Source organism: Symphalangus syndactylus, chromosome 18 (assembly GCF_028878055.3).
Source record: "Symphalangus syndactylus isolate Jambi chromosome 18, NHGRI_mSymSyn1-v2.1_pri, whole genome shotgun sequence".
In the NCBI taxonomy this organism is placed as follows: Eukaryota; Metazoa; Chordata; class Mammalia; order Primates; family Hylobatidae; genus Symphalangus; species Symphalangus syndactylus.
This window is the reverse complement of record NC_072440.2, coordinates 65325308-65347412: the sequence shown is the minus strand read 5'-3', so window position 1 is coordinate 65347412 and position 22105 is coordinate 65325308. Positions and strand designations below refer to the sequence as shown.

The 22105-nt window shown below is 45.5% G+C and overlaps 1 protein-coding gene across 3 annotated transcripts in view; it reads right to left on the bottom strand.

The window, feature by feature from the left end:
* MAPK1 (mitogen-activated protein kinase 1) overlaps nucleotides 1–22105 on the bottom strand; it is a 169979-nt gene that overhangs the window by 48786 nt on the left and 99088 nt on the right. Inside the window, exons 7-9 of one of the 3 annotated variants that reach the window (XM_055252347.2) lie at nucleotides 14681–14790; nucleotides 10653–10778; nucleotides 860–5535 (exon numbers count right to left, since the gene is read on the bottom strand). In XM_055252347.2, the coding sequence (XP_055108322.1) occupies nucleotides 10662–10778; nucleotides 14681–14790 (227 nt within the window). In that variant the 3' untranslated portion in view covers nucleotides 860–5535; nucleotides 10653–10661. Of the gene's footprint in view, nucleotides 1–859; nucleotides 5536–10652; nucleotides 10779–14680; nucleotides 14791–22105 lie in introns of those variants that run through there. The other 2 variants (XM_063623607.1, XM_063623608.1) reach the window with 2 other exon arrangements.

The window sequence follows — 22105 nt, the reverse complement described above, 5'->3', positions numbered from 1 at the left end:
GCCAGTGGAATACTCCCACAGTGCTTCAAATACCCCATTGCAAACTCCCAGTTTAGGTGCGATCAGCTCATTTCCCTGAAGGTTTCTGACAGGAGGGTTTCTTCTCTGATTAGTAAGAGGGTTTCCTCTCAGATTAGCAGTTACATCTGTTTGCAAGCATTTTAGTGATACCTTACAACAAAATTTAATGAAATAAAGCAGCATTTAAAAAGACTTGCTATTTACTGAGTACTTGCTTTGAAGTACTACGCTAAACAGTTGAAATGTATTTTTATAATCTTTACCATACACAAGGCAAGTAATATTGCTTCCACTTTACAGCTGACAGTCTGAAGCAGAGGGAGAAAGCAGAGACGTAGAATGACAACACAGCCAGCTGCAGTTGTAAGCAGGGGGTAGTTCTGAACCCAGCTGGATGGGTCCAAGGCCTGTGCTCTTTCCACAACACCACATCCAAAACATTTTCCAGTATCTTTGTTTTGTAAATAAGTCATTGCATAATGCCCAATATTGATAAGAACCAAATGTCCAAGAACCCCTATCTTTATGACTTCTTGCTCTGAAAAAAGGGGTTACCCAGGATGTCTGCCCAGCAGTGGGGTTGCAGAAGTTCAGGAGGATGAGGAGATGGGCGTGGGCACCGCCTATCTCCCCCCATAGGTGAAGGTCTGAAGAACCACCTGGAGAACCCTAGGAGCACTGACATCCCCATTCAACTCGAGGAACAGCTCACAGCCCTAACACAAGTTACCACATGCAGAGAAATCTGGAAGACATCTGGGGAACATAATGAAGGACTAGACAATTTCACGCTTTCACAGATGAAACTGCAATTAAACTATACATGCACGGTGCTGTGTTATTTTGGTAATACAGGGACACAATTTAATGATTCTAAGGATTTTTTTGTAGTTTTTTTTTTTTTACAAGTCAGGTGCCATAAACATTCAAATAATCCATCTTTTAAAAAGTACGTTTACAACATCAAAAGAATTAAGATGAAATATAAACCTTTCTACTTACAATTTTTATACAGATTAACCAAATCACAAATACCACAAATAAATGTTAATGTTAAATTGTAACAATATAATGAATAAACATTCAGATTCTTAATAAAATCTTCCTTTAACATTTTTTAACTTACCATTATACTAAATAATCTATGCAGAATTTTGGGGTACAATACCAAGAAGGCACCAACAGTACAAAGCAGATACAAAGCAGTTTCAGAACTTTCTTGAGTGCTCTACACGGATAAACAGCACAAAAAAAGGCAACAAGCTTTAGGTAAACCTGGTGCAACCCTGGAGGACTTGCTCTGGATTTCCATTTGTTTCTGACCCATCATGTCAAGGTGGATGACGTAAGAGAAACCACATATTCACTGTTATAGCTTCTCATCTGCACTACAGGAGTATCATGTTTCAAACACCAGCATAACAATTTTAAAGCACAAATGCTTTAAAAATGTATAAGCAAAAGGATTGCTCAGATTTTCAAAACCATTACATTTACAAAAATATTTCCCTTAAACTTGGGATTGCTCCAAAACATTGATTTACAAATATAAAAGTATTATGGAAAGACCCAAAGCATGTGTGCGTATGTGTGTATTAACATACTGTTACCATACTATATAAAAGTTACCAATTTAAAAACCATATTAACATATAAGCAAATAAAGAGAAAACAGTCTCCTCTGAATGGCTGAAATATTACGTGGCATGCGGTGTGGGTAGTTTACCTTTGTGATTCCTTAGAGAAAACCACTGGTGAGCCACATGTAGCCTCTCAAAGCTACCGGTTACCTCTACACCCACTGCCTGTGCCCAAGAGCAGAAGGAATGAGTGTGCACACACCAGGCACTGTGCACTGCACACAGAATACAGTATTCTTCTACCCAGATGCCACAACGTCTGCCTATCTCTGCTAGCTTCGAGGACCTGTGTCAGGACAGAGTCCTCAGGATTAGTTCTTTTAAATCCATCCCACTGGCTTGTTCAGTATTTCTTTTATACTAAATGAAAGGACTGGAATGTTTCAACCGGAATTTTTTGCTTACATTTTAGACACCAAAAAAGCTATTAGTCTGAAAGCTTATTTGAACATACTCATAGTGAAGGTGCTGTTCAGTGTCACTAATATGAATTAAGATGACCTAATCTGTACATTTTTACAAATGTAAGAAGAGCCAAAATGATGCATCTACTACACATGATAGCTAGCACTTTTCATAGGTACCTTGGTTAGGACCATTCTCTGCCGTTACATTATGTTTGGCATGATTAATAAGAAGCACACAACTTACGGCTACAATGATTCTAGAATGAAGTTAGTGGTTTCATGCCAATCTGATTCCACAGTACCAGGAAGGGGAATGGGAAGGAGCTCACAGTCTCCAGATGTTAGTAGCCAAGGCTATGGTTTTCTATTTAGAAGACGATTGCAAATTAACCTCATAATAGTAACTTTCCACTTAAAAAGAAACAAGAGTAATAAAACTGTCAATGTTTTTTTAAAAATGAAAACTGACTTATCAGTGTTATCAGGTAACAGTCAAATTTCTGTGTCCTGTCAATGCTGTGTGGACCTTCCGATGGCAGCTCTGAGCACGCAAGTGAAAAGTGCGTATTTCAGGGCAAGAATAGAGATGTGGTTCTGTTTTCCGAGGATGAGCCAGCTATCCTTCCTCAGCCACAGGACTGGTGTGCGTGAGCACCCTGGGCTGGGTGGTGAGGACTACGTACTGCGGGGCAGCCCTTCCCAACTCTTGGCTGTGCCCAGCAGCAGCAGCTCTGGGGCACACGGGCAGGCCCTCTTTAGAGAGAACCAGGGAATCCAACCTGAGATGTTGGGGCTTCTTTGTTAGGGTTTGACAGAATATTTAAGACCTAAGATTGTGAATAAAGGAACATGACAGAATCGATTCTCTGCCGAGCAGAGGTAAAAAGGACCCTACAGAAGTACCTTTCTAACTCATCGTATGTAAATCCAAGTGCTGGGCCAGTGCCTGGGTGGCAGAGTGAGGCCTGTGAGCATTTCTGTGTTCAGCACAACCTGAACCTGACTGTCCATTCAGACACGCTGATCCAGAGGAAAGCAACACTGAATCTTAACATGAATGTGAAGATAGAAGATGTACATTTATTTTCATGAATTACAAATGCATTTCTGTTCATATTAGCAGGCAGTCTTTATATAACCCATTCTCCATTGCTGTCAAAAATCAAACAAGAAAAAAGGACAGCTGAGAAATGAAAAGCTAAAAATAGAATTAAGAATTATTTTTCCTAAATGATCTGCTGGATAGCATTTTCCATGGAACACAACTCAGAGGTAACAACAGAGTTTTCATTTCAATCGTAGGCATGTGGCACTTGGACAGTCATCTCTGCACAGAAAGCTGTAACAGTCATGCGAGGGTACAGTAATTATTGAACAAGGCAAATTTCTCACCACAGAGAGCAGTGGGGAAGTCAAGAGGAGGCACCGCACTGGGACAGAACACCGAGTCAACTCTACAGTACACAGTGGCAGGAACAAATACTTAAAGAGATCAGTAAAATATGGACAGAGCTCCAAACACGAGTTAGTGCTAGCTTTTTCTGATGGTCTGACTCAGCAGTATCAGAAATATTTGAGTACTTGAGGACAGAACAGTGCTTCATGTCATGAGCTCGTGGAGGCTTTATTACAAATTGTTATATTGTAGGTTGAAAAATGAACTTGAGATGCTGACATGCTATAGAAGGAAAAAGAATTGTATACTTTCTCATTTAAAGACGCAGTGTTCCTCTCTGCTAAATCCTCAGGCATGGAACATGGTTACTGAAACACGCACATTTGAAGTAGCTCAAGGGAGTATGTGCACCAGCATGTGGAGTTCCACCCTGGGACATCCCCAGAAATCGCCCACAGCTCAGCACTGCAACCTTTGGACTTCTCTCACCAAATGTCGAGTGAAGCTGCCACTTTAAATCTTTTTTTGTAAGTCTTACAAACATTAAGTACTGCACATAACGCTTCTTGGCAAGTGTTACACCTCTATATGGTACAAGTGACCACAGTAAGTCTACACAGTGACACTGCTGGGTGCAGTACTTCCTTTTTATTTAGAAAAATGACTGCATTTTCTAAAAGCTGGGCCAACAGCACATACCTTATATATGTTAGTGACTACCATGATATGAGAAAAGACATGAACAAGTGCTCCCCAAGGATTCCCGAGATGGGAGCACCTGCTGAAAGCTGCGACATCAGCCAAGGTATTTCCACAAGCTCCTGCTCTGGGGAAACAGTTATGGTCAAAAGGTGAAGTGCAAATAAGGGGCTGTCACTGACTTAAAGTGCCCTAGGTAGTAGCCTTCCCTATCATAAAGTGAGATGCCAGTGACTAGAGCCAATTGGGGAAGAATCTCTCTCTGGTGTGGCTGCATGGTCAGCAGGGCATCATGTAGAAAAGGATTCAGGAGAGGGAGGAACCACTGCATCTTTCAAACCAGAAAGCGATTAGTGACTAAAGCAACAGTAAGCGGTAGGTGCACTGAAGTACATACTGCCGCAGGTCACCAATGGGTGACACACACAGGGCTGCCAGGAGGAATTCTCTGGACTGAAGAAATTCTTTGAAAGCATAAAAGCCACAACTACCAGAAACCGCCCCTCCAAACGGCTCAAAGGAGTCAAAGTGGATAAGCCAAGACGGGCTGGAGACAGGACCAGGGGTCAAGAACTGGGAAGAAGAATACCGATGTCTGAGCACGTCCAGTCCTCTGAGCCCTTGTCCTATAGAAACACAAACAGACCACTGAGTTAAGAGTGAGCCATGTAAAAACAGCATCGTCATCAGCATCACAAAACACAAAAGTGACAAGAATGAACCACATTAAAACAGCAGCAGCAGCAGTAGCATTATGAAAATAGAAAAGGGAAAAAAGACTCCTGCAAAATGGCCATTTCTTTGGACACACTTGGGCAAGGATAACACATGGCAGTTCTGAAGGGGCCAGGGTCAGCCCTCACTCCATAGACACCTCCTCTCAGACAGTTCTGAGGTGGTTTCCACAACACTCATAGGAACGACGCCACCCCCCAGCCTACGCCGACTGCAGTGTTCCCAAGATGCCCTTTATTTACCGTAAGATATCCAACACTAGTGCTTGCTTCGGCAGCACATATACTAAGATATCCAACACTACTCCATGGTCAAAATTAGAGTTTAAGGGCCTTTGTAAAATAATACATCTTTATGCAAAAGGATCTTCTGCCACCTCCTATTCTTAGCAAGTCTCTCTAAATGACCAGCTAGGACAGAGTTAACTGTACAGGCAGGGGACAGTGCATTGCTAATAATGCTCACATCTTCTTTGATTGAGGGCAAAACAGTCCTGGTGGGAAGTGTGAGTGAGGATAATGGGCTGGGGTTTTGGAAAGGCAAGGAGCTGTGACTGGTTCCCACGGGCAGGAGAGGTGCTGATCATGCAGGTCAGAGGTGATCTGACAGGTTCCCACGAGGCCTCTGAACCAGCGCCCTGAAAGGAAGCATTTCCCTCACTCTATGCCCAGCTGGGGCCCACCTGGAGCATCACACCAGGAAGGCATGAGCAGCACGCTTTCCCTGTTTTTCCAATGTCTCTACTTTTACTTGGAGAAATTCTATTCCAAACCAAATCTACTCCAACTGTTTACAGGCTAGTGGTTCTCAGATGCTAGCCTGGAAAGCCCCTGGAGGGCTTGCTAGAACAGATTGCTAGGGGTGGGCACAGAGCAGCCACACCTGCAGAGCCACTGCCTCCTGGCCTCCACTGTAAGTAATGAGTGAACTTCACTCCCAGCTATCGATCACTTTGTCCCATCCCTTTTTTTTTTTTGAGACAGAGTCTCACTCTGTTGCCCAGGCTGGAGTGCAGTGGTGCAATCTCAGCTCACTGCAACCTCCGCCTCCCAGGTTCAAGCAGTTCTCCTGCTGCAGCCTCCCGAGTAGCTGGGACTACAGGCACCCGCTACTACATCCAGCTAATTTTTGTATTTTTAGTAGAGGCAGGGTTTCATCATATGGGCCAGGCTAGTTTCAAACTCCTGACCTCAAATGATCCACTCACCTAGGCCTCCCAAAGTGCTGGGATTACAGGCATGAGACACTGTAACCAGCCTGTCCCATCCTTAGAAGTGAAAACTGCCACTCAAATCATGTTCTGCATTCTGTGGTTCAGATGAAGAAGCCTGGTGGAGGAGGCCAGTGGGGCAACCAAGTGTCTCAAAATGCAAACAAAACACTCTTCCCCTTTGGAGATTCTCATTGGTGTGAAATGTTTTCCAGCATGAAAATCTAGCAGAGTATCACTTGCTATTTCACAGAGCACTTTCAGAGCTGTGGTTTTTATCTGCCACTCAGGAGTTGGGGCAAGAAGAATGGGCTAACTATAGCCAAACTGTGGACTTGGAGATGGGCTAAGAGGTAGAAGTGGTCTCTTTTACGTAGAGGTGAACTGCAGCCAAACCTATGGGTTGGCAGGAAGTTAAAGCTGCCCTAAAATGCTTTCATCTTCAATAAACCAAAGGGAAATGCGGTTCATGCCCCTAGGGATCAATCCACCTGAGAAAATTCACAATCAGGCAGATGAAGAAGGAAGTTGAGCACTGATCTCTACCTTCACCCGCCTCACAGGGACTGAGGACATGAGCTGGGTAGGAATGAGGCTTGTCACAGGTAGTAGGAATGTTCAGCTTTTAAACTTGCCCATGGAAACATTTCTAAAACTGACCCCCTTAAGCAAAATACAATGAATATAATTTGACCCTTAACACCTTTCGGCGACCACTACAAGTATCACTTGATTGCTTCCTTTACCAAAGGGGCCCCACAGCTGTGCTCTGTGGTCCTGGGGTGTATGTTTCTAGGCCTTTCCTGATGCAGCCAAACGGTCAACTGTGCCCTCCCAGTGTTCCCATGTTTTATTACACCTTTACCTCCTGAGCTCTCCAATTTAGAGCTCCTGATCTCCGGTGTGTGGGCTGGGAACTCAGAGACAATGCTCCTTAGTATTGTGAATGAGTCCTGAGACCTTTCCCAGGGAACAAGGCTAATCACAGGCAGTGCGCAGCCTGCCACTGTTTCATGCTGGCAAACATTTCAAGAAAATGGCATTCTAGGTCCAAAATACCTGGATTCTCTGCCTAGTTTTGCCACTTGATGTACAATTTTGAGCAAAGTGCTCAAAGGCTCCTGTCTTCAGTTTCCTCAATTACAAACATGGATGCATGCTGACTTCCCAAAATTCTGTTGTGATCACCAAAATGAAATGTTTATGAAAGAACCTATCCCATAGTTTAATCAGCCAACCCAGCCCCAGCTTCCCCTGGATTCATGTGATATTCTAGATGATTAAATTGTAAGTCAGTCTAGATGCTGGCAACTTCCTTTGCAATTAATGGATAAAATGAGATGGGTTGATGGGTGGATAGAGGAACAGATGGACAGATCTAAGAGAAAAGAAGTAAGATGTTAATGTTAACTGCATAATCTAGGTGGTGGGAATATGGGTGTCTAAATTCCTTCAACTTTGCAGAATAGTTGAAAACTGTCACTAAAAGAATGTTGGGGAAAAAAATCATGCTATAAGCACATAGGGAGCATCTGTGTGTCTTCTGTGTCTGGAGCAAATGAACAACACACAGAGGTGACTGTCCTTGCCACGCCGGGACTCTCAGAGTGGTGGTGGACCTGACAGGGATACTGGTCCCCTGCCTTGCAAGGCTGGCTTCAGGAGGCGTTCTGCCAGTAACTGCGTCCTGTGGCCCCAGGAGCAACCCTGCCTCTGTCTTGCCATCCTTGTGCCTGTGGTGCTGCCTGTCTCTCCAGTGGTCTGGCCAGTTGTCCCCCAAGTCCCTGCTCTCAGAGGTCCTCCTGCATCCTTACTGCTGCCAGAGTCACCTGAGCCACTGGTTCAGGTCAGGCAGCTATCTGTGAGGGAGAGCTGGCCTCCTGGGGAAGCAAGGGCCACAGCCTGGGCTGGCCTCTTTCTCTGCAGCCCCCCTCTTGCCCAGCTGTCTGGCATGTCCACCTTCCAGGTTCCACACAGCTGTGCCCCTTCCCAACCAGCAAAGAACCCAACTGTCAGGTTTCAGCTGCAGCACAATTGCCTCCAGTCGGCCACACTCTGCAAGGCTTTAATGTCTGCCTTACTCTCTGGGGCCCACCATGCCTATGTCCACCTCTGGGACTCTGTACACTCCTTGTTGTTTACATTTCCTGCTAAGAGGCGCTGGAAAGCAAAGCCTGGGTTTTATTCATCTTTGCTCCCTTCCTAACTGGCAAAACGAAGTGCTCAATGCTGATTAAATGATGAAAAACAAATTATCACGTCAACCCCAGAAGCTCTTTTATACTAAAAATGTGCACAGCTGTGTGTGTGTGTCTTTCTCCCCTACTACGTGGTCCCCTCTGAGGCTGTGTTTAGGTCCTGCTTGCTCTGCTTGCTCTTGGTGTCTAACGCAGACTAAGCAGGCAGCACTGCTGCCTGACCTGAAGCGACAGAAAAGATGAGATGCTCACAGGCCACCACCTGGCTGAGGGAAAATGACTGTGAAAAGAATTGTGAAGGAAGAAAAGCAACATTAGTTGCTCAGCTCAATCTTCCAGGTTCTGTAAAGGGCAAGAGAGTGAACCTCTCAGGCCTCACAGGGCATCCAGGTCTGTTATGACTACCCCACTCCGCTGCTGTAGAGGAAAGGCAGCAAAGGTAACCTGCGAGCAAATGCAAGGCCCTGTGCGATTCCATTTACAAAAACAGGCAGCGGGCTGACCAAGGTCTAGTTAATCTGACCTTGTACAGACACTGGGAGTGTGTCCTGGAGCCTCACGGAGGGAGACGGACAGACTCTTGAGAAACAGAGACAATTGCTCCACTGTGAGCACCTCACAGAGGAGCCAGGAAGGAAGCTCTGTGGGGACTGCAGGTGTGAAAATGGTTGGATCCTGGGGCCCAGCTTTCTGTCAGTGAGTGATTGTGCAAGTCACTGTGGCTAACACCTCCTCCACTGGAGAGCCACATGTGTATGGGGCAACAGAAGACATGAATCAGCTCAGGCCCCTGCTGATAACAGGCTTCTTTCTCAGTCACTCCGCAGGGCTTATGGCTAGCAGTCCACTGCACATCCTGTTCGCGTGACTCCACAACACTTCCCTTGGGTTTGAGAGATCGTCTTTTGGGGTGCGTCTGGTGTTAACAGCAGGCTAAGTGAGGGCTTAACAGTGCCAGCAGCCCTGCCTCCCCCAAGTTGGTGGGTTTAGAAAACTTGGGAGTCTTTCAGACTTTGCCTTTCCTCCTTCTCTTGAATTTGCCGCTTCTCCCCACTTCATTTCTAGTCCAAGGCTACGGCCCCTTTGGTATGGAAGACCAGGCATTTGTTCTTAGCTGATCTCCTACCCAGTCTTCCCTCATTTCAACCCCTCCTGCTTTGATGTCAGACTTTTGAAAACACCATTTTCCAGCCCCCAAGCTACTAGTGTCTATTCCCTACCAATTCCCTGCTATGTTGCCCTGCCTGGCTTTCAGGGCTATCTGCTTGGAGGCTGAGTTGGTCATGTCAGTTCTCAGCTCTCGTCTACTTGGTTCTTTGTTCTTAGTGACGGGGAATGGATGCCTGTAACTGCAACCCGGTTCTGTCCAAAGCATCTCCCCAGCAACTGCTTCTACTTTGGTTCCCAATTCTTTATTCACTGCTCCTTTCTACAGAGTTCTAAACACAAGTCCAGTTCTCTCTCCTCTTGTCACATACTCTCTAAAATCAAGATTTGCATTCTTTTCCTGTATACTTTTTTTTTTTTTTGAGCCAGGGTTCACCCAAGATGGAGTGCAGTGATACAATCATAGTTCACTGCAGCCTTGGACTCTGAGATTCAAACGATCCTCTCCCCTCAGCCTCTCAAAGTGCTGGGATTTTAGGCATGAGCCATTGCGTTGGGCCTGCTCAATTTTTAAAATCTACCAATAATGTCACATTGTTCACCTCCCCTTATGACCCAAGCACATGTAGCTTCTGTGCAGGCCCATGTAAATCCCCCTGACAGGCCAGCCCAGCCTCCATCTCCTGGATGAAGTTTCTCCAGCTCTCCAGCCTACACTGCTAGTCTGAACCGGTAACAGGGCCTGGGCCCCTTGCATGTGACATCAACTGTAGAACCAGGTCCCAGCTAGGAGTTTCTGAAGGGGCAGGCACAGAGGACTCTTAACACTAAATCTATTTAACTGGTGGCTCTGCTTTCCATGGGAGGAAGGGAGTCCTGAGGCGAACCCTTTCCAGAGAGATGCTCATGTAACTGTGAAACTGCTCTGGACAGGCAGCAAGGAATGGATGAGAACCCAAAGATGAACAATCTAGAATATGAAAAAGTTGTTTCCAAATAATCACATTCACTACCGTTGAGAGTAAAGGAGGTACTTGGAGTTTCTAATAAACAAGAGAGAGATTCCTAAAAGAATATATGTAACTTTCTAAATAATTTTTAATTCTAAATTTAAAAAATACCTTTCAATAAGGAGCTTGGAAAAGAATACAAAATAATGGACCTTGAGAAACATAATATTCTAGAAACAAAAGGCAGTGCCTCCCTTGCTAGAGTTCACTGTATTAAAGCTCCAGGTACCTGACAAATTTAAGATCTGTATCCTGGCTGGAATCTAGCAGTCTCTTCAAAAATTAGTTCTTTGAGCTTTTCCTTAGGCAAGTCATCCAATTCCATGTCAAACTTGAATGGTGCTTCGGCGATGGGCTTTCAGAGAAAACAAAACATTTAACAGTCAAAGTTGTTATGGGTAAGGCAGTAATTTACTGATTCATAAAATGACCACTGCTCAGATTCTGAATTTATACAACAGGACTGACGTCTCATAAAAACTTAAGAGTTGCTGGCCGGGTGCGGTGGCTCAGGCTGGGCGCAGTGGCTCACACCTGTAATCCCAGCACTTTGGGAGGCTGAGGCGGGCAGATCACTTGAGGTCAGGAGTTCGAGACCAGCCTGGCCCAATATGGTAAAACCCCGTCACTACCAAAAATACAAAAAATTAGCCGAGTGTGGTGGTCCACGCCTGTTATCTCAGCTACTCAGGAGGCTGAGGCAGGAGAATCGCTTGAACCCAGGAGGCAGAGGTTGCAGTGAGCTGAGATTGTGCCACTGCACTCCAGTCTGGGTGACAGAGTGAGACTAAGAGTTGTGCCCACGCTCCTGAAGGTCTCATAAGCACTTAGACTGGGAGCAACTGAATCTGTTTAAAGTGCTTTTCTGAACTTACCACAAATCCCAGAATAATTTTTAAATGTTTTAAGGCAGTGAATGTTGAAATAAGAGAAATGTGCTGCTGTGGGGGTGGTGGTACGTTTATCTAATCAACACCCATAACACTAAAATACATGCATTTCATTAAATAAATCATGGTATCTTTATATGAAAAAACATCTTAGAGCTGTTAAAAATTAAGCTGCAAGGCCAGGCACAGTGGCTCACACCTGTAATCCCAACACTTTGGGAGGCCAAGGTGGGCGGATCATGAGACCAGTCTGACCAACATAGTGAAACTCCATCTCTACTAAAAATACACAAAAATTAGCTAGGCATGGTGGCAGGCCCCTGTGGTCCCAGCTACTTGGGAGGCTGAGGAAGGAGAATTGCTTGAACCCAGAAGGCAGAGGTTGTAGTGAGCCAAGATTGCGCCACTGCACTCCGGCCGGGACAACAGAGCAAGATTCCGTCTTAAAGAAAAAACAAAACAAAACAAAACAAAAAACTGGCCAGGCACGGTGGCTCACACCTGTAATCCCAGCACTTTGGGAGACCGAAGCAGGTAGATCATGAGGTCAAGAGATGGAGACCATCCTGGCCAACATAGTGAAACTCCATCTCTACTAAAAATACAAAAATTAGCTGGGTGTGGTGGTGTGTGCTTGTAGTCCCAGCTACTCGGGAGGCTGAGGCAGGAGAATCGCTTGAACCTGGGAGGTGGAGGTTGCAGTGAGCTGAGATCATACCACTGTACTCCAGCCTGGCCTGGTGACAGAGCAAGACTTAATCTCAAAAAAGAAAAAAAAATTAAGCTGCAAGGAAGATTAATAGGAAAATGCCTATGTTGTGTCAAGAGAACGAAAACTATTTTATTTTTAAAATTTAGATAAATATAACACTGAGAAGGAAATACTCCAAAATGTTAGTAACTGTAACAATATTATAGAGCTACATCTTTGTAGTATGAAAAAAATCTCTCTTGTATTTTCTTACAAGTTTTCTTTTCATTTTCTTTTTTGATACAAAACCTCGCTTTGTTGCCCAGGCTGGAGTGCAGTGGTACGATCCTGGCTCACTGCAACCTCCGCCTCTTGGGTTCAAACGATTCTCCTGCCTTAGCCTCCGGAATAGCTGGGATTATAGGCACCTGCCATTACACTCGACTATTTTTTGTATTTTTAGTAGAGACGGGGTTTCACCATGTTGGCCAGGCTGGTCTCGAACTCCTAACCTCAGGTGATCCACCCACCTTGGCCTCCCAAAGTGCTGGGATTACAAGTGTGAGCCACCACACCTGGCCCCATTTTTTTTTTTTGAGACTGAGTCTCATTCTATTGCCCAGGCTGGTGTGCAGTGGCATGATCTCGGCTCCATGCAACCTCCGCCTCCCGGGTTCAAGCGATTCTTATGCCTCAGCCTCCAGAGTAGCTGGGATTACAAACACGCACTACGACGCCCAGCTATTTTTGTATTTTTAGTAGAGACGGGGTTTCCCCATGTTGGCTAGGCTGGTCTCGAACTCCTGACCTCAAGTGATCCGCCTGCCTCAGCCTCCCAAAGCGTTGGGATTACAGGCGTGAGCCACTGCGCCCAGCCCCCATTTTAATTTTTAACCATACTCCAGAAAGCTATTTAAGTAAAATATAAACTGCCTATTTAGATCAAAGAACCCCATACACACTCAGTGACAAACAATGATTATTTTTTAGAGAAAGAGTTTTGCTCTGTCACCCAGGCTGGAGTGCACTGGTGTGATCACAGCTCACTGAAACCTCGATCTCCTAGGCTCAAGAGATCTTCCCACCTCAGCCTTCTGAATAGCTGGGAATACAGGTGTGAGCCACCATGCCTGGCCACATTTTGATTTTTAAATGCCCATGAACTAATGCAATGTTACAGAACTAAGCTGATGATGATACCAGCTGTCAATCAGCGAATGCCTAGATTCTCACGTCTCACCCATGTAATCCTCACGAGGCCTTTAGGGGGAAGAAGCACAGACCCCAAACTCTGCACTAAGCTTTGGCCATCTGAAAGGGGAGAAGGACTCATGTCCAGAAAAATAAATAGCTCAGCCTGAAGGAGGGCTATGCATCTAGGATCACAGAAGGTGTCCTACACGCATCATCCACCACCCCAGCCAGCTGATTTGGACTCAGAAGCCTGGGAAGTCTCCAGCCCACTAAGCTTATAAGAGCCCCAAACCTGTATTATCACCTATTCTGTGTTACTGGCTACGTTGTAGGTATTTCTTTTTTTTCTTTCTTTTTTTTTTTTTTTTTTGAGACGGAGTCTTGCTCTGTCACCCAGGCTGGAGTGCAGTGGCGCAATCTCGGCTCACTGCAAGCTCCGCCTCCCAGGTTCACGCCATTCTCCTGCCTCAGCCTCTCCGAGTAGCTGCGACTACAGGCGCCCGCCACCACGCCCGGCTAATTTTTTGTATTTTTAGCAGAGACGGGGTTTCACCGTGGTCTCGATCTCCTGACCTCGTGATCCGCCCGCCTCGGCCTCCCAAAGTGCTGGGATTACAAGCGTGAGCCACCACGCCCGGCCAGCGTTGTAGGTATTTCACAAGCTGCCTCACTTGTTGCTGGAGGTACGGAGATGGATGTGGAAGGGAAAGCTGATTCTTTCAAAAATAGGAGGGTAAAGACTATTCTCTGTGCATATGAGCCTCAACTAGAACAATCGAAACTTTTGGTTCATATTGCATTTTTCTTTGTTATCCTCCAGAGAATAAAGTTGAAACTGAACTCCAGAGGAACCAGAGAGCCAAGGCACTAGGACTGTCTTGGGGAGAACATGACATGCAGCATCTTCTACTTGAATGCCCCGCCTGCTCTGAAGAGCTGCCATATCCACTCTGGCCTCATCACTTCTTACAACAGGCTCTCGTGTCCTTGTCTCTAGGGAATAGCACACCTGACATGGAGTCGCCAAGCCACAGTGGAAACTGGCCAGGTTGACTTCCCTCCCCACTCTGTGTGCTGTCCCTTCAGCAGGCCGCCCACCTCCTCTCCATCCTGGCCATCCTCAGGGCCAGCACTTCGCTTCAGGTGTCTCTTCCTGTCACACCATGACAATGGCCTCCAGTCTCAGACCCATGCCCTCTCTGTGCTCCACACTGGTGCAGCTGTCCCCTTTATACATGCGTTTTCCCCGCCCCGACCTGTTGCAGGTGGCCTGGAGGAAGTCTTCTGAGATAGACAGAGAGTTATGGGGGAGGAGGTTTCAAGCTGTGCCCCACAGCACTTGTCCTCAAGGCAAAGGTGGGCTTGTTGGAAGAACCAGGTATGGCACCAGATACATCTTAGGAAAATCTAAGCAAGATATGGTTGGTCCACTGCTGGCTGATCTATGTCCCTGAAGCAGCAGCCAGGAACATGAGCTCTTACCTCGTCACTTGGGTCGTAATACTGCTCCAGATATGGGTGGGCCAGAGCCTGTTCTACTTCAATCCTCTTGTGTGGGTTGAATGTCAACATTTTGTCCAGTAAGTCCAGAGCTAGAAAGAGAAAGGTTTTGCAGTAGTGAGAGCAGGAGTAGTCACAGAAATACTTCAATTTCCTGTTTAAGTAAACTTACCCACAAAACAACTGAGCTAAGCATGACTATGGAGAGAGCAGCCAGCACAGAGGGTGCTGACTATATCTCCAAGCCTCCTGAGACTGTGAACGTAGGGACCGACCATCTGACAACTGCAGACCGCAAACAAAAACAAAAACAAAACAAAAACACTGGTACTACTTAATGAAGCGTCTTTTCTGACAATGATCTTTTTTTTTTTTTTTTTTTTTGAGACGGAGTCTGGCTCTGTCGCCTAGGCTGGAGTGCAGTGGTGTAATCTCGGCTCACCGCAAGCTCCGCCTCCCAGGTTCACGCCATTCTCCTGCCTCAGCCTCTGGAGTACCTGGGACTACAGGTGCCCGCCACCACACCCAGCTAATTTTTTGTATTTTTAGTAGAGACGGGGTTTCACCGTGTTAGCCAGGATGGTCTCGATCTCCTGACCTCATGATCTGCCCGCCTCGGCCTCCCAAAGTGCTGGGATTACAGGCATGAGCTATGGTGCCCGGCCGGCAATGATAATTTCTTTTTAGGTTATTTGTAGGCAAAGGTCAACTTCATCCATCTGCAAATTAGCACATACTATTAAGCCCTCAAAGTAGAATGACAAAATATCATTATTTCTTCTTAAAACATTTTAAAATTTAATTGTATGTCCCTTCTCACTATTCCTAGAATGATAAAACAATCACGTAAAATTTGGTACAATTTAATACTCATGATCAGTTTAAGGAATCACTTCTAGCCACTACTTTCAAGAAGTAAGTTTTCACTATTTACTAAGAAAATGTTTTCTAACCCTTAAGAACAGTCAGTAGACCTTCCGAAGGGATTGCTTGGGTGTTGGGGGGAGGTGGGAGGCATCTTGCCGCCTGAGGTCACTGAAGGGCTGTGGGTGTGTATTTGTGCTTAGCTCCGGCCCCCAGTTTTGACCTCCCTTGTTGCAACCCCTGACCTTAAGACAACAGGAGATGATAAACATGGTAAACCACATGCTGGACATAATGAGAAATTCTGCATAGAAAACATTTAAAAGTTATGTATGTTTCTATCTATAATCTTTTCAATACATACAAGTGCACTTTAGGAAATTATGGAATAATGATATTTTGTTTTATAGCCTAGATAACTTTTCAGAGTAGAGAATCCAGACTGGTTTTGCTGTGACTGAAGGAGTGTCTGCGCAGTAGAAGAGGTGGTCATGCCTGCAGCTGTGACCCTGGGTCTGTGGGCACACAAACTGGCTAGGTTTAGGAAGTGGCCCTCTCAAGGGTCAGGACAAAGCAGCAGCATGATGGTCAAGAACCCAGGCATCTCTGGTTCAAATCCTACTTCCAAGGAACACTTGTAGATATGTGTACAAGACACACAACCCTTGCTGAATCTTAAGATTCCTGTGGTTGGCTGGGCATGGGGGCTCACGGCTGTAATCCCAGCACTTTGGGAGGCCAAGGCAGGCAGATCACGAGGTCAGGAGATCGAGACCATCCTGGCTAACACGGTGAAACCCCGTCTCTATTAATAATGCAAGAAAAAAGTTAGCCAGGCGTGGTGGCGGGTGCCTGTAGTCCCAGCTACTCGGGAGGCTGAGGCAGGAGAATGGCGTGAACCCGAGAGGTGGAGCTTGCAGTGAGCCGAGATCGCGCCACTGCACTCCAGCCTGGGCGACAGAGTGAGACTCCGGCTCAAAAAAATAAATAAATAAAAAATAAATTCCTGTGATCTATTACATAGGTAATAAATCCCACTTTGCTTCCTGCTCTCAACCAGCCCTCCCCACGTAGAACTCACAGACATTTTCTCAAGGACTTTCTTGAAACTAGATTAAGTCATTTGGCTTTTCACCCAGTTAGACACTGTCTGTGCTAAGAAAAGTCCAGGAGGCCTGGACCACAATAAGATTCTAACAGTATTACTTCTAAACCATTGGGGGCAGGAGGGTCCTACTCAAACTTGTTAGTATTAAGTAGAGAGGCACTCCAAGCCAACTGAATGTTTTGCAGCTTAAGCATTTCTAAAACAGATCCGTTAGTTCCTTCAAGTTAAATAAATTCTAGGCCCTTAAACCTCCAGGCATAAATTTCAAAGGAAGACAGCTTTTTAAAAAAAGATTTGCTACTTGAAAAGTAGCTAGATCTCCAGCCTTCTTTTACTGCAAGTGCTATTTCTACATTATTCATAGCTACAGAAGAAGAGGAGAGAACTGGGAAGCAGCTGGCAGGTGCGGATCCCACAGTCAAGAGTGTCCAGACTCCCTCCTCCCACACCACGTGGGCATCCATTGGTAACACTCAGATGGTGTGAATCATGGCTGCCTGTGTGGATGCTTACTTGGATACAGGTTTTATTTCCCCTGAAAGACTGGAAGTCCCTTTGAGGCTAGTGTTACACCTGACCACAAATCCTGACTTTCCCTAGCGCCTTCCAAAATGCCACATTTTCTCTTTCTGTGTTTTTTAAAACAGAGTTTGGATTTTGTTCTATGGCCCAGGCTGGAGTGCAGTGGCATGATCATAGCTTACTGCAGCCTTGAACTCCTGGGCTCAAGCAATCCTCCTGCCTCAGCCTCTCGAGTAGCTGGTACTACAGGCACATGTTACCACACCCAGCTAATTTTTTTAAATTAATTTTTTTGTAGAGATGGGGAGTCACTATGTTGCCCAGGCTGGTGTTGAACTCCTGGGCTCAAGCAATTCTCCTGCCTAAGCCTCTCAAAGTGCTGAGATTACAGGCGTGAGCCACTGTGCCTGGCCCTTCTCTCTTTTTTTTTTCTTCCCTTTTTCTGGAGAACGGGGTCTCGCTATATTGCCCAGGCAGGTCTCGAACTCCTGGGCTCAAGCTATCCTCCCGCCTCTTGCCTCCCTGAGAGCGGGGATTACAGGCGTGAGCCACCGTGCCCAGCCTTTTTTTTTTGAAACGGAGTCTTGCTCTGTTGCCCAGGCTGGAGTGCAGTGGCGCCATCTCGGCTCACTGCAACCTCCACCTCCTGGGTTCAAGCGATTCTCCAGCCTCAGCCTCCTGAGTAGCTGGGATTACAGGTGCTTGCCACCATGCCAGGCTAATTTTTTGTATTTTTAGTAGAGACGGGGTTTCACCATGTTGGCCAGGGTGTTCTCAAACTCCTGACCTCGTGATCCACCCTCCTTGGCCTCCCAAAGTGCTGGGATTACAGGTGTGAGCCACCGTGCCTGGCCAGCCTGGCCCTTCTCTTTAACTTCAAATAGTATATAACAACCTGATTCCAACTCTTTCTTCTAATCCATCCTTTTTTCCTTCTTGCCCTGTCCTGGACCTGGGGAAAACAGTCGACTGACTCTCCACAGTGCCTCTTCGTGTCCATCTTGCCTGCCTCGTGAAACTCTGACCCTGAATCAATGCTGCAACTTGTCACTTCCATCCTCAACTCATGTTTCTGTGCAGGGCCAGAGAAAAGACTGAACTGTGAAAAGTGTGCCAGTGCGACAGTGCTTCTCAAACTTTCTGATCTCAGAAACTCTTTATACTCATAAAAACGACTGAGGGTCGATTTAAAAACCAGTTAATTCTGCTCATAGCTCAAATAGTTACATGTGTGCTTTTCCCTGAGAAAACCACTGCATTCGGTATGCAGCGGAAATGCTATATGTATTTGTCACACAGACATTGTGAAGAATGTATTAAGGATGGATTTAATATGGTGAGTACTTTTTACTGGCACTGGTTTTGAGCTGTGGGGGTGTGGCAGTGCAGAGCTCAGTAACCTCTCCAGTTCCACCGCCTTGACCTGGCTGTGGTGCTGGGGGCTCTGCTCACCATTGCTCCTGTACTACAAGTGCTGATGGCAACATAGAGAGGAGTGTGAGTAACTCCTTAAGAGGATTATTAAAACAGCTTTAACCTTGTGGACACCCTGAAAGGATCCCGGGGATCTCACATGTTTAAGGAGCACACTATCAGTAACTATTGTGCTATAAAAACTCAAGATTTTCAGTCTCATCAAGGCCCTCAACAGCTTCTGCAAAGACTTGGTCAGTCACCTCCTCTACTCTCAGATTTCACCCAACTTGCACGGCTTGAATCATGACCTTCTCGCTAACTGACCCTCATTACTCTCAGCATATCTTCTTGAGGGTGCTACAGAGAAAACTGAGGCGCCCAAGAGTGATCTTCCCGGAATTCCCTCCTAGCCAGATTCACCCACATCCTTACTGACAATGCCAAGAAAGATATCCTCTCTCTACTCAAAGCCAATTCTCCCCAACTTGTGGCCTGGTCCACAACCCCTTCCCCTCATGTGGACCAGCTGTTTCTGTCTCCACTTTCCATTTCAAACTTCCCACTTCCACTCAGTGTTTCAACTCCTCTTGCATGGTCACCAACAAGCCCTCATTGGAAAATCAACCCACATTTTCCACTCTGTATCTTGCTAGACCTCTCTGCTGCATGGACACTGCTGTGCATGCCTACTTTCTCAAAACGCCATCTTCTGCTTCTGTGATATCACATGGCGCTAGTTTCTTTTCTTTGTCTCTATTCCATCTCTGGCTGAAGGTTTGTGTTCTCCGACTTCTCACAATCTCACTCTTCTTCTTCTTCTATTTTTTTTTTGAGACAGGGTCTCACTTTATTGCCCAGGATGGAATCCAGTGGCCTGATCTCGGATCACTGTAATCTCTGCCTCCCGGATTCAAGCGATCCTCCTACTTCAGCCTCCCGAGTAGCTGGGATTACAGGTGTGTATCACCACATCAGGCTTATTTTTGTATTTTTGGCAGAGATGGGGTTTCGCCATGTTGCTCAGGCTGGTGTCGAACTCCTGGGCTCAAGTGATCCACCCGCCTTGGCCTCCCAAAGTGCTGGGATTACAGGCGTGAGTGACTGCACCCAGCCACAATCTCATTCTTCTATCTTTTCAATCTCTTGCATGATTTGAAAGACCACAGGTTAAATACCTCCCAAAGCTATCTTGAGCTGAGGGTGACCAAGCTGTAGATCAATAAATCCAAGTCTGTGTAGGTAATAATATATAGCCTATGATTCCATTTAAAATCAATGTATGTATCTATATGGGTAATAACAAAGTCTGCAAGCTTTTCATACATTAGGTTATCTGAGAAATGGAGACAGACTTCTTATAGAAATTGCATTTTTTAATTAAAAAAAAAAAGTGGGGGCCAGGAATGGTGGCTCACACCTGTAATCCCAGCACTTTGGGAGGCTGAGGTGGGTGGATCATGAGGTCAGTAGATCAAGACCACCCGGGCTAACACGGTGAAACCCTGTCTCTACTAAAAAATACAAAAAATTAGCTGGGCATAGTGGTGGGGCACCTGTAGTCCCAGCTACTCTGGAAGCTGAGGCAAGAGAACGGCGTGAACCCGGGAGGTGGAGCTTGCAGTGAGCCGAGATCTCACCACTGCACTCCAGCCTGGGCGACAGAGCGAGATTCCATCTCAAAAAAAAAAAAAAGGGGGGGGGGGTCTGGGTGTGGTAGTGGCAGGAGGATCCCTTGAGCCCATTAGTTCAAGACAGGACTGGGAAACATAGCAAGACCCCATCTCTACAAAATTTATTTATTTCAATTAGCCAGGCATGGTGCTTGCCCAAGCCCAGGAGTTCAAGGCTGCAGTGAGCTGTGATTGCGCCACTGCACTCCAGCCTTCCAGCCTGGGCAACAGAGGGAGAACCCTGTCTCTTCAGGGAAAAAAAAGGGGGGGTGGGGGGAGAAAATATAATTCCTTATCTTCCTTCACTCTCAGGATCACCTGCTGGTTGTGCCCACCAGCATCCACTGCCCCTCTAATCCATCCAACTGTGTTTGCTATAGGGGAGCGCTCAGGCTTGCCCATGCTCCTGGGCTGTGCTGTGGGAATAGTGACACTCACTGGGCCATATTCACCTGAGTCCCCTTGGCCACAGTGACTCTCAGGGATAGGCATGGCATCCAAGCTGAGCACAAAGAGGTGAGGAGAGTCAGCTTAAGTCTTGGCTGCAGTGATCAGGTCAAGTGTCTTACTGTCATCATGAAAAGAGAGGCTGACTGACAGACAACCCAGAGCAAGGCAAAGCTGGATGATAAAGAAGTCCAGATTCTAGACACAGTGTCTGTACCCATCAATCCACATGAACTTTTCAGTTATCAGAGCCAATAAAGCTCTTTCTCGGGCCAGTAAGTTCTTGTTATGTGTAACTGTGGAACTCAAAAGACCTCAGACGGCTGACCCACCAAATCCGGCCTTCTGGTCTGTGTGAATGACTCACCCACATTCCCTTGCTCCCCAAGCACCATCATTCAGTGGTAACCACTGCTTATCTTTTCACATATTTTGTTGAATTCTTTTCTATGCATTTTCTTTTAGAAGGCTGAAATCACATTATGTATGACAAATGCTGTTTTATCTTCCCTTAGTAAATATTGCTCATTAGCATTTTCTCCCACTATCAAAACTTTGTAAAAAAATCACTTTTAGCGGCCTTAAAATATTCCTTTAAGTAAGCATCTCATAATTTACTCAGCCATTTGATTAACATTTGGCACTTAGGTTGTTTCTAATGCTTAACAGGTGCCTTAAATTAAACACAGACTAAACCAAATTCTCAACTGCTGTCACCCAAACTGCTCCTCCTATAGTTTTCCTCATCTCAGTATTTCCTGCAGACTGTGTGTTCTTGTCCTTTGCTCATTTATTTATACACTGTGGTCTTAGATTTGTATCTGCTCTTTAGATACTAATAATATTAATAATGAATCTAAAGTTAACAATAATTCCTTAACTCTTTTAATTATCCTTTGAGGTGGGAACTACAAATTGTCTCAATTTTGGGTTGAGGAAATCATGAAACAGCTTAAATAACTTGTCCAAAGTCAAAAATCCAAGTAGCAGAACCTCGTTTGAACTCAGGAGGCTGACTCCAGAGCACCAGGTATAACCACTGTACTTTGCTGCCTTCTACAGAACAGTTAGGAGAAGGTCAAGTGTTACTCAATTTTGAACATTTTAGACCTACTGTCCACACCTAATCTAATTTTATTTAGCTTTTAAACTTTTGTATGTCTCTCTTTCCTTGATGTTTGTTTTAAAACATAGGAAGTCTTTCTCCATGCAGAGATCAGAAAAATAATACTCTAAATATTGTTAGTTTCTCATGATATAATTTTTAAATAAGTATCAATTCTTTTAGAATTCATTTTGATGTGTAATGATTTAAATTGGTTTTCCTCCAAATAGCTATTCAACTAGCCCAGTACCATCTGCTGAATAATAATTTCTTCC